This window comes from Ursus maritimus, unplaced genomic scaffold (genome assembly GCF_017311325.1).
Source record: "Ursus maritimus isolate PB19 unplaced genomic scaffold, ASM1731132v1 scaffold_23, whole genome shotgun sequence".
Taxonomy (NCBI): domain Eukaryota; kingdom Metazoa; phylum Chordata; class Mammalia; order Carnivora; family Ursidae; genus Ursus; species Ursus maritimus.
The window spans coordinates 5,035,408-5,051,854 of NW_024424786.1; the positions used below are offsets into that span (position 1 = coordinate 5,035,408).

At 39.0% G+C, this 16,447-nt stretch overlaps 1 protein-coding gene across 10 annotated transcripts in view; it reads right to left on the reverse strand.

The window, feature by feature from the left end:
• SOX6 (SRY-box transcription factor 6) overlaps positions 1-16,447 on the reverse strand; it is a 578,685-nt gene that overhangs the window by 78,807 nt on the left and 483,431 nt on the right. For all 10 annotated transcript variants that reach the window (XM_008708903.2, XM_040638855.1, XM_008708901.2 and 7 more), the window contains 2 exons: positions 8,096-8,245; positions 2,667-2,850 (listed from right to left, as the gene is read on the reverse strand). In XM_008708903.2, the coding sequence (XP_008707125.1) occupies positions 2,667-2,850; positions 8,096-8,245 (334 nt within the window). The remainder of the gene's footprint in view (positions 1-2,666; positions 2,851-8,095; positions 8,246-16,447) is intronic.

Consider the following 16,447-nt stretch of genomic DNA (forward strand, 5'->3'; position numbering starts at 1 on the left):
GTTCTGTATCACTCTTGGGGCCTTTTTACTTTTATAGAACCCCCCTTAATATCTCCTGTAGGGCTAGTTTCGTGGTTACAAAACTGGTCAGTGACTGGCAATTCTGGAAGGTCTTTATTTCTCCATCAATTCTGAATGACAGCCTTGCTGGATAAAGGATCCTTGGTTGCATGTTTTTCTCTGAAAGAGCTTTAAAAATGCCCCCCCAGCCCTTTCTCTCATTCCAGGTCTTTGTAGACAGGTCTGACGTAATTCTGATACCTTTGCCTTGGTACGTGAGAAATTTCTTTGCCCTGGCCGCTTTCAATACTGTATCCTTGGATCTAATATTTGTGAAATGCACTATGACGTGACGTGGTGTAGGTTTGTTGTGGTTGAGCTTGGGAGGGGTCCTCTCTGCCTCTTGGACACGAATGTTTGTTTCCTTTGCTAGATTAGGAAAGTTTTCAGCTACAATTTGTTCAAATATCTCTTCTAGACCTCTGCTTTTCTCCACCCCCTCGGGGATGCCGATGATTCTGACATTGGAACGTTTCATTGAGTCAGTAATCTCCCGTAACCTACATTCATTGGCGTGGATTTTTTTGAGTCCAGATTCTATTTTAGCTTTCTCTTCTACTAACCCATCGTCCAATTCACTGATAGTTCTTTTGCCTCATTCACCCTGGCTGTCAGAGCCTCTAGTTTTGACTGCATTTGGCTCATAGAATTTTTAATTTCTGCCAGATTCGCTCTCAATTCCGCCCTTAGAGATTCTATATTCTCATTAACATTTTTGTTAATACTTTTTTCAAGTCTACACATCATCTTGACCATTGTTACTCTGAATTCCATTTCTGATAATTTGGTTATATCCATATCCATTACTTCTGTGGCAGAGGCCACAGTCTCATTGTCTTTTCTTTGCTGGGGGGGGGATTTCTCCTTCTCGTCATTCTGATGAGGAGACATTGCGGGGTTGTCCAGAGCCCAAATTATTGACTGGGACTCAGGCTGTGCGCCCTTATTTTATAGGGATCTTAGGGATGTGGGCTTCTTGATTTTTCAGCCTGCCTTCTGGGGGAGGGGCCTGCCGCGCCGATACTCGGACAACCCTGTTTGGGTAGAGTTTCCGTGTCCCCTGAGAGGGGGAATGGGGATGGGCACTCTCTGAGCCGGTATTTCCCGGCTTTTGTTCTCTGGCGGCTTTCCCTGGCGGTTTGCTGTGCCTCTTCTGAGAGTCAGAGCAGCAGCGGCCGAATCTCAGCCTCTGTCTCAGAACAGAGGGATCGCGGCCCATTCTCCACTGATGTTCTGGCCACTTTAACTCTGTTTCTGTTGGTGCTGCTCAACCCTGCAGCGTCCCGGGATGTGCGCCCCACACCTGGTGTCCGAGCCCTCACTCCAGGGCCGGCTCGTCTCTATCCTTTGTGTTTCTAACACCGCCAGCTGCCAGCCGCCCCCGCGCACTCTGAAGCTCTGGCCTTCAGTCTGGTCGCGCACTTCCCGGCTCACGGTCTCAGTCTGCTGTCTCACGGGTGCCGTCCTCGAGTCCGCCCGCTCCCCCGTGCAGGTGGCTACCACTTCCCGGCGCCCGAACGCGGCGGCTCCCTCCCCCTTCCGTTTATCTTCCGATATCCGTGCGCGGTTTCACGGCTCCCCGCTTCGTACCTCAATATTCAGCGCTGGAGATGTTCATTTGTAGAGATCCAGATGTATCTTCCTGCATCTCAGGCTGATTCCGTGGATGTTCAGGCTGGTCCGGTACCTATCCAGCTCGACTCAGGGGACCGGCTGAAAAAGGGGTCCCCTACTCCTCCGCCAGCTTAACTCCCTCCAGTCTAGTTTTTTTTTAAATTACGTGCCTTCTAGGTGCCAGACATTGTGTTAGGCATTTTATATGCATTTTTCTCTCTGAATTCCCATAACAACCTGTGAGCTAGGTAATAATACTCCCCTCTAAGAGATTAGGAAACTGAGTTCCAAAATATTAAATAACTTTCCCAGGGTCACATAGCGAGTAAGTGAAGGCTCTGAGTCCAAGTGTGTCCGATGCCAAAACCCATGTTTTCCCTCTATACTTCTCACTGGGGTACGAATGTCCCTAGAGATACTTGGCAATATATCAGACAGTGGAAGAAGCCCGAGGATCATTATGACATATCTTATCAGATATCAACTTTATTTCATATTATGTCATTGAAGTGTGTCATTCACATTTGTTTTAATGCAAAACTGATATGGGATAAGATGTAAAATTCACATACATTTTAAAAAGAAAATATAAAACTTCAAAGAAGTTTTGGACTCTTGGCAGGCAGCTTGGAGGCCAGGTCCCTTTAGGCCCTTGGAGGGTTCATGATCACTCTTGTCTGCCTAGAATTACTTCAGTGGCAAAGCATTAACCAAACACAGAAATCCCCAAGTCTCTGATTGGCTGGATCTAACGCAGCAGACTCTAAAGAACCCCATCCCAGCAGGATTTATATTGTGACCTTTTCCAAAAGTTCTAATCACCCAAGACACCAAAAGGGGTTACGTTTCAGTAGAAAGGATTTTACTTTTACTTTTTTTTTTTTTCTTGGACTAAGGAACACTTTGGAAACAGGGATCAGTCATCACTGAACAGGTTTGCTTTCTTTTACCTATTTCATTAATCTCTTCCTGTTGTTGACCTTTCCATTTACCTAAAGAGGATCCTCTTCCCAAGCTTCCTCCAATGGGGCTGGGGATGCTGCTTTTGTTAGGCAGATTAACGGGGCTGGTTTTGCTGGCTGGGAAGAGGCTCTGGGTGGGAGATGTTGGGGACTTGACAGGCTCGGCTGTCTTGGGTCGGGAAGAGAGATTTAGCGGCTGTGCTGCTGCTTCATCCTACAAGAGTTTAACATAAATAATTATTAAAAAAAAAGACAAATGAAGCACATTATCACTTAGTAAGCCACAGTTATTTTACACCTCAGAGACAATGCCACATTCTCCTACAATAATAACAAAAGAAGCTAATTATCTACCTCCTTGAAGATTCATCGGGAGGAAACCTCATTAATTTCCCTGTGTTATGCTTCTATTTACATTAACTGTGTAGTTGGATCATTCTTTTTGCCAAATTAAAATCTGAATTAGCTCACATTACAGCTTAATTTCCTAATGTGTTTTCAAGGATCTAAATTAACCTAGGGCATTTACAAAGAATTATTTAAAATTTCAGCAGCTCTGTAGTGCTTTTGTGTTATTCTCTCTGAAAAGTTCCTGCAACTATAAATAGGCTCTGCAGCTAATTTTTTAATATATATTTTAAATCAAACAATTGCAAGTACTTTAAAAATGGAAACACAGGCTTCCTCTGCTCTCCTGGGCCTCTGCCCAGGGAGCCGCATGCCACAGCATGGTTTCTATGTGGCTTTCTGGGTGTGGACACTCCTCATGGTCTATATTCTGGTCTCTATTCAGGTTTAAAATTAATTTTTGCAAAGAGCAAGCACACATTATAATTATGTTTTATATACCATGCTATATGTAATTTATTTTTCATGTCTAAAGTGATGTCTCTTTATATTCTTTGCTACGTATATTTACAGAATTCTATTTTAAGATGCCTGTCCTCCTATACTGGGCACAGTATTCAAGTATGTGACTTGTAACTCTAGTGTAACCAGGAACTTGAAAGCTAAACTCCTTGCCTTTATTTTGTCTCATTTATCCTGTCATTAAACACATATAACAACATGCCCATCGTTTTAGAAATTTAGTTGTAATATAAACATATCCATTTAAATGTTCAGTTTTAAGATCTATATTATTGTGTTCTACAATAAAATTGTCAGCAAATACTAATTTCTCTTTTTCTTCTGAGAGGCACGGGGAACTTTTTTAATGTCATTTTTTTAAAACACAATAGAGCTTGGAAAGAGAACATCCTCCCCTTTGGGAAGAGAGCCTGATCCTAGCTGATCTCTAAGGTCTCCTCCGGTACCATAGTCATTGTTTAAGGGGGGACGAAAAGAAATGCCAGAAAAGGCTACTCAGGAGGAAGATTAGAAAGAGAAAATAGAAACAACATGCACTGAGAAGCCAGTATATACACCAAGCACTGTGCTAGACATTTTCACATATATTAGCTCATTTAACTAGCAATAAGTCTATGAGTTTGGGCAGTATTATTCTAAATTCACAAAGGAGGAAGGGTCAGAATGATAAAATTATAAAGGAGGGTCAGAGTGATAAATCATTGTTCAAAGCCATACATGGAAAGACAACATTTGAATTCTAGTTTACTGGACTCCAAGTCCCAGGTCCCTTTTCTATTAAACTATCAGAGAAAATAAGTCATTTGATAACATAGTAAATTTGTTTTTGTCTTGGTAGGAAATAGATAATCTGGCACATCTATGTTGCAATGTACATTTATCTATATCTAGATATAGGATACGTTCTCAGGAAACACGACTGTTATCATTATGCATGTCAAAAATGTCTTATGTGCTTGATTACAATTTACTTCTCTTTACACTCAAAGGATATTTAGACTAATTAGTTCCTTTACTCCTATCTAAATAATAGTCATTTATATGCTACGTATCTAGTTTTCTCCATGTTTCTTTTATTTGGGGTTCACTGAGCTTCTTAGGTATCTGAGTTCAGAGTGTTCTTCAAAGTTGGAAAATTTTCAGCCATTACTTATTCAAATATATTTTTCTGTTCCTTCCTTTTCCTTCTGGGGCTCTTGGTGCATACATTAGGTCAGTTGATGTCCCACAGCACTGACAGTCTCTATGTATTTCATTTTGGGTAGTTTCATCATTCTGTTATCAAGTTCCCTAATCCTTTCTTCTCTGTTGTCTAATCCCAACAGTAATGATCCAGTATACTTTTCATTTCATCTCAAAAACTGTATTTCTCATCTCCATACATTCCATGGATGTGCTCCATGTCTTGACTTATAATGTTCATGTTTTCCTCTATCTTCTTAAACATATGGAGCTTATAACATCTATTTTTTCGGCTTTGAATATACCCTGATTATTTATTTTTATAATTCAATGATTGCCACTGCCTGCAACCACGATGCTGCTGGGCGCGGGAAGCACCTACCCACCCCCCCAATCAAGTAAATTCTTATTGGTTCTCACAGCATGCCCTGGCCTGACAGAAATTTTGTAAGTGTTTTTTGGGAGGAAGATTTGCCTATCTCTTCATTTGGCTATAGTTGGGTAACCCTGAAATAGCTGTTTTTACTGTCTTAACTACGAAATCTATCATCTGTGCCATTTTGGGGTCTGTTTCTATTGAATGACTTTCTCCTCCTTATTGTTCATGTTTTCTTGCTTTTATAAAAGCCTGGTGATTATTGAATGGATGCTACACACTATGAATTTTACATTGCTGGGTGTTGGAGTTCACGTATTCTTTCAAATATTTGTGGACTTTGTTCTGAGACACAGAAAAATTTCCTTTCCATGCTTGCTTTTAAGCTTGTTAGGTCGGTTCAGAGAAGCCATTAATCTAGGGATAATTTGGTGCCATTACTGAGGTATCACCTTTGGGGCAACACTACTTGATACCCCACATGTCAGAAGATCTTTCCACTCTGGCTAGTGGGAATACAAACCATTCTCAGTCCTTTGTGAACCTTGCAATTGCTTTGCCTGCTACATCTGGTATTTTTCCCTGGTCTCAGAGAGTTTCCTCATGTGTATATGCTGATCAATACTCAGCTAAATCAGGGGAATCTTCTACAGATTTTCGGTACTCTCTCTTGGTGTGCAGCTCTCTCCTCTCTGCTACTCTACCTACTTGGGCATCCCGAAACTCTGACCTCTATGTCTCTACTCAGAGAGCCTGCCATGTTCCACGTGGGTACCCCTCCTTGCACAATGACCTAGAAACTACCTCTAGACAATAAGCTGGAATAATCATAGTACTTGCCTCCCTTGTTTCTCTTCTCTCAGGAATCACTGTCCTATATTCCTATTGCAAATGTCTGAGAATCATTGTTTTATATATTCTGTCCTGTGTTTCAGTTGCTTAAGCTGGGAGACTAAATCTGATCCCTGTTCCTCCATTATAGCTGAACATGGAAATCCTCTAGGATTTAATTAGGATCTTTCTTGGTATTCAACTGGATAGTTCAATTACAACCACTACCACCAACACCACCATCATCTTCTTTATTACCATCAGATCATCATCATCACAGGCATCACTATACTTACATTTATGAAACACTCACTCTATGCTAGAGGATTTAAAACCCATAATATTAACTCCCATTTTTCAGAGCAGAAAACTAAAGCTGAAAGAAGTTAAGTAACTTGCCCAAAGTGACACAGATGGTAAAAGTGGTAGAACTGACATTTGAACAACAACAGCAAAAATATTCTGATTTCTGATGTTGATAATTATAGTAGATAAAAATTCTGAGGGAAAGAAGGTATATAAGACCATCTATGTTTAATTTTGTTACCTTCAGCAAGCTATGCCCTATGTCATGTGGTCATGTTATACACAGAGGGAAAGCAATGATTACAGACGGAATCACATTTTAATGACCATAATCCTTTCAATTACCAAATCATGAGATTATTCTCAGAACTTCTTCAGTAATAGGTAGAAGCTATTTTTTTTAATTTAAAACATTTGCTTTACATCTTGATCTGTACATTTTTACCCACACATACAATAAACAATCTAATAAGTATAAAGAATGTTTCCTTTGTTATTAACGTAAAATATAGTCAAGTCAAATTATATAGAGAACTCCCTGAGAATTTGCATGTGGTCAAGTGAGTAATAAAACTCAGTTGGCCCACAAAGCTGGAATGGTAAAAGCAGATGTAAACTTGAATTTAACCAGGGAACATTTTACTCATCCAGTAAAGGCTTGGTTTGGTGCAGTTCCATTTGGCCAAGTCACTTATAAAATGACTTTTTATGTTAAAATATCTAATACTCAATACCTCAAGTCAATAATGTTTGATATTTTCATATTCTAACAACTATAATTAAACAAAGTGCTATGGTTAGAGTTGTAGTGTTCCTTCACAAACAGAAACTCTTGGAACACCAAATAGATAGCCTGTTTCCATAAGTCATGCTACCTTATTAAATGTAAGCTGCCTATTGTCAAACCTCAATATTTCTAACAACAAAGCATAAATGTTCATCTATTTCTTTGGAGATTTTCAAGCATGAGTGGCATTAAATTAATTCCCACCTGCACATTATAAAAATAAAACAATTTCAGTAGTTTTATAGCATTTGATACTGTTTTGTTAGCCTTAGATGTTTCCCTTGTGAAAATTTAATAATTGAAAAATTTCTCCAAATGTAGTACTTTGGGCACATTACAATAATACCTCTGTGCTTAGCCTATCCCTCTAAGTAGAGAAGTCAATGATACAAAACAACCGTTTCTCTGTATTATAAAAACCAACCAGTACCACCTATAGGTACCAGCTGCAGCACAAAGTTGGAGCATATCATCCATTTCCCTCTGTCGCCAAATACCTCCTAGGTGCCACATTCTAAGACACTGAAAATTAGTAAGGAAAGGCATCTATCAATGTCCGAGCCATAACTTGGGAAAGCCTGTTTATCCTCTCACAACTACATGGCGTCAAAGGATGCATAAATAATGACACCACTCATTCCTCAGAGCCCATGTTCACTATCTTTGAAGGCGAGACCTTATCAACAAATCATATGAGGTTCAATCAGAAGTTTGAGAACCTCCTTTTCTGGTACTATAAGTTGGCTCCCACCTGTTTAAGGAATTTCGAGAGAAAGTGTCACAAGTCTATGACAAAGACTGGTAATAAAACCGTGGCCATTCATGCCAGTGAACATTAAAAAATAAAAGCCAGAATCCAAAGGGGAAAAACTCCCGAGAAGTGAGTTTGCAGATTTAGGTAAAGATCTCACAATGTGGCACCATTGTTATCAAAAGGGAAACACCTGTTTCTCAGTGCTCAATCATGAAATTTACCATAAAGAGGAGCATTTGGGGTTCCTTTATGCTGCTATGCTTCCTGCTGTTTATTCCCAACCCAGCCTCGTTCACTACTTTTCTTGTGAAGCTGTTTTCCAAACTGTTTTCACCATCCTGCAAAGCAAGTACCTTCACTTGAGTTACAGGGCTGGTCCCTCTCTTTTCATTTTTTATCCCGGTAGGTGAGACTGCCCCTGCTGCGTTTGGTGGCTGTGGAGCTGACGGCATCTTGGCTCCAGGTGACACCTGCATGCTGGCCAGCTGAGCGGCATAGAGCTGCTGCAAAACAGGGAAGACAAACAGTTTCTTTTATAATGCAGCTGAAATTCAGTTTTACGAAAAAGACAAAACAAAACAAAAAACTTACCGTATTGTTAGATAACTATTTCTCTGACAGCCTTGCAATTTCTCCTTCACTATTTTTTTTTTTCAAGAGGAAATAAGAGAGACCGAAGAATATAAAGAAAGAGTACTAGCCTGAGAGCCATTGTCCTGTTCCTGGTCCTTCTAGCAATAACTTTATGAACCTGAACAAGGGACTTGGTTGCTCTAGAACTCTGTTTCTTCGGTACAAAAAGGAATTTGACCAAATGGTTTCTAGATTCTTTCCAGTGCCTAAAATTGTTATGAAAAGTTCTTCAAACATCAGTATGTCCATTCATGTAATTTTAATATTCATGAAGTCAGTAACTAATCTGAACTTTCCTACAGATTCCTGGGAGAACATTGTTCTTATTCAATACTGACCGAGCTTCTCTGGGGATGTTGATCCTTCTGGATGATAAGAATGCTGCCCTCAAGATCCCTGAGTCCCAACAACAGTCACTGTTTTCTCCAGGTCTTATTTCTAGGCAGCATATAACATAATCCTCAAGGGAATATAGCCAGCTTCTTAACAAAAAAATGAGATGGAACGAAATGAAAGAAAATAAAGCTTCTTTTTTCCTAGCACAGGATGTTAAATCCTTAACTGATGAGTTATTAGCTTTTGGGTGAAATTGGTAATTAATGAATGGGCTAATCTGCTATGGTTAACCAGAATTCAGATACCTCGATCTTCACACTATTTAATGCTTGGCAACTCCATTCAAATATTTTCTTTTCTTCTTATAATCAAGATTAAGCCATTACCTTGATAGTCATATTTCTATCATAATAAATAGAAAGCTTCCTAGTTCATCAACCACAGGGAAAATAGCTCAAACTTGGCCATATTAGTAAGGGAAAAAAAAACAGGTGGTTTGTATGTAATTTCCAGCATTACTATCATTCAGATGGACAAATAAAAAAAATTACAGTAATCAAAAACAGACCTTTCAGCACATGTAATTAAATGAAAGCTTAATAAAGAATAATTTGCAAGAGCCAGATGTGCTTATGTCATGATTGTTGCTTTCTTTGGAACAATTTTTCTAATATAACAAGCCTCTAAAGAAATTAAAGTTTCATAATTCTGTATGTGCAATGACTCAGTGGCAAGAAAAATTCACAAGAGTCAGTCAAACTGCTAGAACTTAGGGGGGGAAAAGGCTGTCTTTTCTGTTTCCTTTTTACTCTGTGGTACCCTTTTCCTTTGAAATTCAGCCAGGTGTCTTCAAAGGGGGGGGAGGCAAGTGAAGCTTCTGAAATTTTTCTGCTTGGATAAAGCCACTGAAGAAAAGTTTTATGCTGAATGGAGTGAAGACGGTTGAGAGCTGAAAAAGTATCGGCCACACAGTATCTGGCATCATGACCAATACGTCCTCCTACTGAGTATTAAAGAGTCATGAAATCTTAGAGAGGCAAGAGTCCTTAGGTATCATTTATGCCTTCATTTTCCCTTAATAATTCACAAGATCAGAAGAAAGTCAATTTTACTCAATTTTGAGTCCTCCAGGAACTTCAACTAGTGAAAGAACACAGAAAAACAAATCCTCGGGAACAAATCTATTTTTTAAAAAGCTGACTAAATTCAGAAAGCCTTCAGATTGAACAATACAGTCGTTTTTTTGCTTCTTAGAAACAATGTTAATTGCTTCCTCTAAAGCTTTGATAACCATTTATTTCCTATCCCTTTCTAGTGGTTTGTACCTAAGAGAGGAAAGACCCCAGAAATGCTGAGATTCCTCAGAGTTCCCTGTGAGCTGTGATCACTGATCGTGGCAAGAAGCAGCATCGCCACATACCATAAAACTTCCAGAGCTGGGTCAACTGGATAGTAGGACGTCAGATAAGATTGAGTAGAATAAGCCTTGAAATAAAAATCAGAAAATAGAGCCCAATATAAAGATAGAAGGCGCTCACGAAAGTAAAAATTGTCACATCCTGTCTAACAAAATACGTAATTTTAGATGTAAGTACCATGTTTTTCAGACTGAAGACTTCAGATCTGACCTAGTTAAAAAGAATGCCATTCACATAGGTGTAGGTTTACCAAACGATTTCAGAGACAGCTCATCTTCTAAGCTAACATTAATTGAGTATGTTCTATATGCAGGTCTCTGTGTTAGAAGGTGTGGAGGAGTCAAAGTCTTGGAACAAGCACATAGCTTTGGAGAAGATGTAAGATATCGATCCTGAACACCTGATGTGAACCTTTTTGTGGCGCTTATCACTTTTTTTAAACCTGTGTTTAGTTGTGCACATATGCCTTATCATGCTGGATAGACTGTAAGCTTACGGAAGTCACGATTCACCTGATTATTTCTGAATTCCTAGCAGCGAGAATAGTGCCTTGCAAATAAAAGATAACCAATCAATATTTTCTGAATTAATATGCTATATAAAATCACTGGATGTGAGGAGGGAGAGATATTCTCTATAAATGAGGCAACAGAAGGGGTATATCGTGATATTTATCATATATAATGAATAATTTTATGCTGTTGAGCTTAACAAATATAAAAGGAAAATAAACCCAACCTAAATTACATTTCACAAGAAGTTATTCTTTGAAGTCATTTGTTCAAACGTTGACTAGAAAGCTTTTCGGGAACTGCTAACGTCAGTCACCTGTCCCAGACTTCTCTGACGCCAATTCTACTGTCCAGCAGCAACTGAGGGGCAGTACCGATTTTTCTTCTCAGTCTAGTTACTTATGAACTTAAAGTGTCTCTAAATGCTACTGCATCCTTTTTGGAAGAACATAAAATATGAGTTATTCAAATAAATAGCTTTAGTTCAAAAACTCCTTTGCGGGCTAATGGTTTGGGAAAGAGAAAGGTTAAACTGTGATTAACAGTTGCATAGGAGTTTACAAAAGTGTCTTTCCACACAGGATTCTGAGATCATGGGTCATAGTCACAATGATGATAATGATGAATATTCATTTCCAAACACAGTTGAGGTTTACAAAACCAACAATGTAGTAAAGCTTATGACAGCCTTAGCCAGAGTCTCATAAACATTTAAACTTTGGTGAAGACTGCTTCTGTAAATATAGATTTTTTTCCAATGTTCAGTGATTGTTTGGGATATTGTTTCTTTATCCAAGATATATAAAAGACATGCAGTGCATACATGTAAAAAATGAGCCTAGCTAAATTATTTTTCAAAATTATAAAATCACTCATATTTTATAGGAGCAGTTTAAGAAATGCTTTTACTATTTTATGGCTAAAAATATTCCATCTTTATTATTATTAGTTCAGGTTTAATAAAGTAGCCAGTATTAAGATTTTGGTATGCTGAAAAATGCCACACTTAGCCCAGAACTGAAAGGGCCTTATCAGATCATTTAGTCTAGTTTTACCTCCTCATTCTACTGATGAGCATTGGACTATGGAAAAGAAGCACCATGCTCAAGATGGCCTAACCAGTTAGCATTCGTACTAGAAGAACACTCTAGCTCTCATTTCAACCTTACCATTTAAAGTAGAAATGACTGTATGATGCACCAACCACTGCACCTTGCAGGCACATTTCCAGCATTGATGAATTTGTTCAATGGCAAATCTTTATCAGATGCTTACTATTAACTAAATTATGCTAAATACCGGAGGTGCAATAACAAGCAACTCAGAAATAGCCCCTGCCTTAATGGAGCTAGAAAGAAAAACTGATATTAAGTAAATGCTTAGACAGTAACTATGAATTATGGTTAGGTTGAGTGCTAAGAAAGAAAAATACAGAATGTCAAAAGACCATCGAACAAAGGTATTTAACATAGTCTGGAGAATTAAAATGGCTTCTCTAAGGAAGTAATACTTTAAGTAAGAACTATCCAGATGGAAAGGTTATAAAGAACATTCCAGAAAAAAAAGAACACTGATTATTATGGCTCTGAGGTAGAAGAGAAGAGAACATTTCAAGAAACTAAAAAAGGGCCAACGTGGCAGGACAATTGAGTGAGGGTAGAGTGCCATGAGAAGAGGGTAGAGAGGGGTAGAGTCTTTTAGGTCACATTAATCATTTTAGACCGTATCCCTCAAAAAAGAAGTATCTAGAAAAAGCAGTGAACTAAAACCAAGACACAAAGAATCCTTCCTATGCTTTACCACCAACTCATTGACCAATCTTTTAAATAAATTAGATTAAGAAAATCCTATGAAGAGCTCACAAATCCATAAACACATACCTCTAATACTGTTTCTAGAGTTCAGTGTCCTGAGACTAGCTTCAAAGAACAACCTATCTTGCATTTGGATCCTAGTGATACTTTAATAACTAGGCCTACTTACATTTAACACAAAACAATCGGTCTACCAAACTCAGCCCTATGGTGAAATTCTTGAGTGTCTTGGAGTATAAACACTAGTCTATGGTCAGGACCTAAAAACTGTATTGTGTCAGAGTCATTTTATAACACTATCACACTTGGGAAGAGAGTCCTGCTTTACCCCCAGTACAGTCACATTCATGTCAAATTATAATGAGTGGTGTCACGGGGCACCTAGACTTAACATAATGCTAAATATGCAAGTATATTTTTACCTGCTTTCTATGATTAAAGCCTGTAAGATCTCCAACAGAGAGCCCCATAGAAAAAAAGGTGCAAGGCCTGTATTCTCATAATCACACGATTTTCACATAACCACATAACCATTCATCCAGCCATTCAGTCATCACCTCCATTCATTCATGTGTTCATTCAACAAACATATATCGTACACTAACTAGGTCAGGTTCTGTCAGGCATTTTACATTTATTATTTTATTTAGTTTTCAAAATAACTATATAAAATGGGAATTATTATCTATTTTAGAGTCGGTCTCACTTTAAAGCCCATGTACTTTAAATAAGCTAGACAGTGAATAATAATGAAACCCATTTCCTGTTCCTAGCCACCAGACAAGAATCATTGTCCAAGGAGAAGAGAGATTCTGTTGTTGCTGCTGTTGCAAGTTCTCAAATAGCAAACTATATTTCCAGATGTCTTGCAGCGACTTTCTCTCAAATGGCACTTCACAGTCCTCAAATACGGAAAGAGTTAATGGTACCACCAGCCACCTTGAAGGAGCAAGGGGCACAATTTTGATCTAAACAACTCCCTTCTCCAGCCAATTTCTGAGCCATAAGAGAAGACACTCGAAATACCCTAGCGACACATATTTAATAGACTGATAAAACTATGCAGAGTATAGGTAGAAATAGGAAAACTTGATAAAAATGGAAATTGACAGGGGCTTTAAATTGGCACCAGTATGCTCCAGTATATGGAAACCAACAGTAAAAAAAGCAGGCACAGCTTCACACACTAGATTCTCTTTGGAGTAAATTCTCCTGTGTTTTGTCATTTCAATTAGAAAGGGCATTTTAAAGTGGCCTGTCGGAATCTGGCCTAGAGAGAAAGAAAAAACATTTTTCCTCAAATACAACTAGCCTATTGGTGGATAATGAAGTGAAGAAGGGAAGGGAAAATGCTATTCTATAAAAACAGATTCAATAGGCACTACTGAAAGCTTTCAACCCCAACACTTATATTTACCCCATTAGCCCACATAATATCTGAGAACCCCAGACCCTCAGCCCTGGTTAATTCAGATTCCATTCTTGTGCACCACACACTACTGGGGGCAGTGGTGGGGAGGCAGCGGGCAATTGGAGATGTTAGAAGAAACAAGCAGGGTGGGTGAGGGGCATCTTTAAGGAAATGTCACTATTTACTTGATTGATGCTGCCTAACACAAGCCCGGCTCAGTTCTCCAGGGACATCCTGGGTTTTGTTACCTTCTCAAAACAATGCTGATGACCATTCCTCTGCCTACCAAGCAAGGCACGCCATAAAGCTGGACAAGCTCAGCTGTGAGGCTGTGAGAAGGTAGAATGGAGACAGGGGTAATTAAGCAGCATGATTTAGTGCTTGTTCAGCACAGGGAAGAAAATATGTCAGTAACAAGTCATTACAGACTGGTTGGGGAGGGGGTGCAGCGAAAGCTTAAAAATAATTTGAAAGAGATCACAAATACTTTTACTTCTCATAAACCTCCAATGTCAACAAAGCGATCCAGGAAATGTAGCTGTGGTTTTATGGAAGGAAAGAACTGAAGTCCTTGTTTTTCAGCATAGAAGGTACTTGTTTAGCTATACCCCTAATATTTGACACCAAAGAAAATTGGCTTGTAGGGATAGGAGATGAGAAGGAATAGGAGAAGAGCTACCACTCTCACTCCTCACATATGGGGTTAATTTCCAAGTCAGCCTCCTTGCTTCTCCTGCCATGTTCTTCCTTTTCCTATTAACCCGTCTTGTTTGTCATAATCCTACTCATCTTTTGAATCTCAAGTCAAAAATCACTTTCTCCTTAAAGCCTTATCTGACCCCTGCCTCTTTTGTGCTCCCACCATCTCTCTTCTATTCCTGTGTACTCTATGGAATGTCTTTTTTTTTTTTTTCTTTATCTCCCAGCAGATTACAAGCTCCTTAAGGGAAGGACTGAGTCTTATTTATGTCCCTAGCACCTAACATCATGCCTGGCATTTAATAGATGCTCTCTTAACACTGACCACTAAAACTCCTTTATTTCCCTTCTTGTCTGTATCATTTTGGAATCATTATCATTTCTGCCCACGCCCTTTTCTTCATATACCTTTCCTTACACCCTGTCCAAAAGGAGCCCCAGAGATGGAAGTCATCTTTCTCTGTTTTGGTCTTCTTGAACCTATAAGCATGTAGGTTCATTAAGTCATGCACTGATTTTCTTACAAGGAAACACCAGATAACACAATGTTAGCAGAAGGAAGAACTGTAAACATCATCCAATCCAACCCCTTCGCTTTACAGATGAGGGAAACTCAAACCTATTGAGGGAAGGTGATTTGCATAAGAATACCAAGGGGCAAGCAGTAGATAGAAGGAAACCTAGAACCCAGATTCACTACTTGTTCCCTTCGGTGTTCGCATAGACTCTTTTCTCCTTGTGTCCTGTTCTCTTAGGGAACTCAGTGCAAATAAAGGGAACTCAGTGCAAATAGAACACGTACATTTTATCAGAGCTCTTGATCTGGACTACATAAAAGGATTGTTTTCCCACCATTCCCCTAGAATTAAAAGAGAAATGTATCCAGTATGTACTTGAAAGGTAATCACTGGGCACCCAAGAATAATTTATGTTGTTGAATTTTATTTTAATATTTGTTTTAAAATGTACAAATTTTAAAATGCAACTACAGTAATTAGCTTAAGGTAATTATAATCATGTTAAGGTATTTTCAGATTTTTAAAATAAAAGTTTATGGAAATACACACAAAGGGCCAAAAATCTGTCTCAGGTGAGAGTGGACCTATTTCACCACCTTTGGGACTTCAGCTATTTGCCTTTCCACAACAACTACAGGAAAAATAGAACAAGCATTGACGGTAAGCCATTGGAAAGCCAGGACCTGTTTAATTCATTTCATTATCCCCTGCAGCCTGCTCAAGAATGTCAAGTAAAGAAAAATGAATAGAAAAAAAAGTTTTCCTGGCTAGAGATCCTCTTGCCTATTTTCTAGAGCACTGAGTAGTTCCACTGATATAAGCCTTGTGCTTATGGGGTGGGGAGGCAAGAAGAGAATATGCTGGGTATAGGAGAGGAGAAGCTGTAAAAAAAAAAAAAAAAAAGTAAAGAAAAAAGAAAAGGCAAGAGGCTCAGGTCAATGGTCCTACCCTTCCATGAAGAGAACTTTTTAAAAAAGTTCTGAATAAGGGGCGCCTGGGTGGCACAGCAGTTAAGCGCCTGCCTTCGGCTCAGGGCGTGATCCCAGCGTTCTGGGATCGAGCCCCACATCAGGCTCCTCCGCTATGAGCCTGCTTCTTCCTCTCCCACTCCCCCTGCTTGTGTTCCGTCTCTCGCTGGCTGTCTCTACCTCTGTCAAATAAATAAATAAATAAAATCTTTAAAAAAAAAATTCTGAATAAATCAGGTTGAGCGCCCAGTCAGTCATCTGCTACAACAACAAAACAAACAAAACAAAACAAAACAAAAACCACCAGAATTACTTCTTGGATTACATCAATTATATTGGAATGAGTTCAGAAGAGCTTTTCCTCATGGAACATAGCTGTACAGTGCAAATAACTAA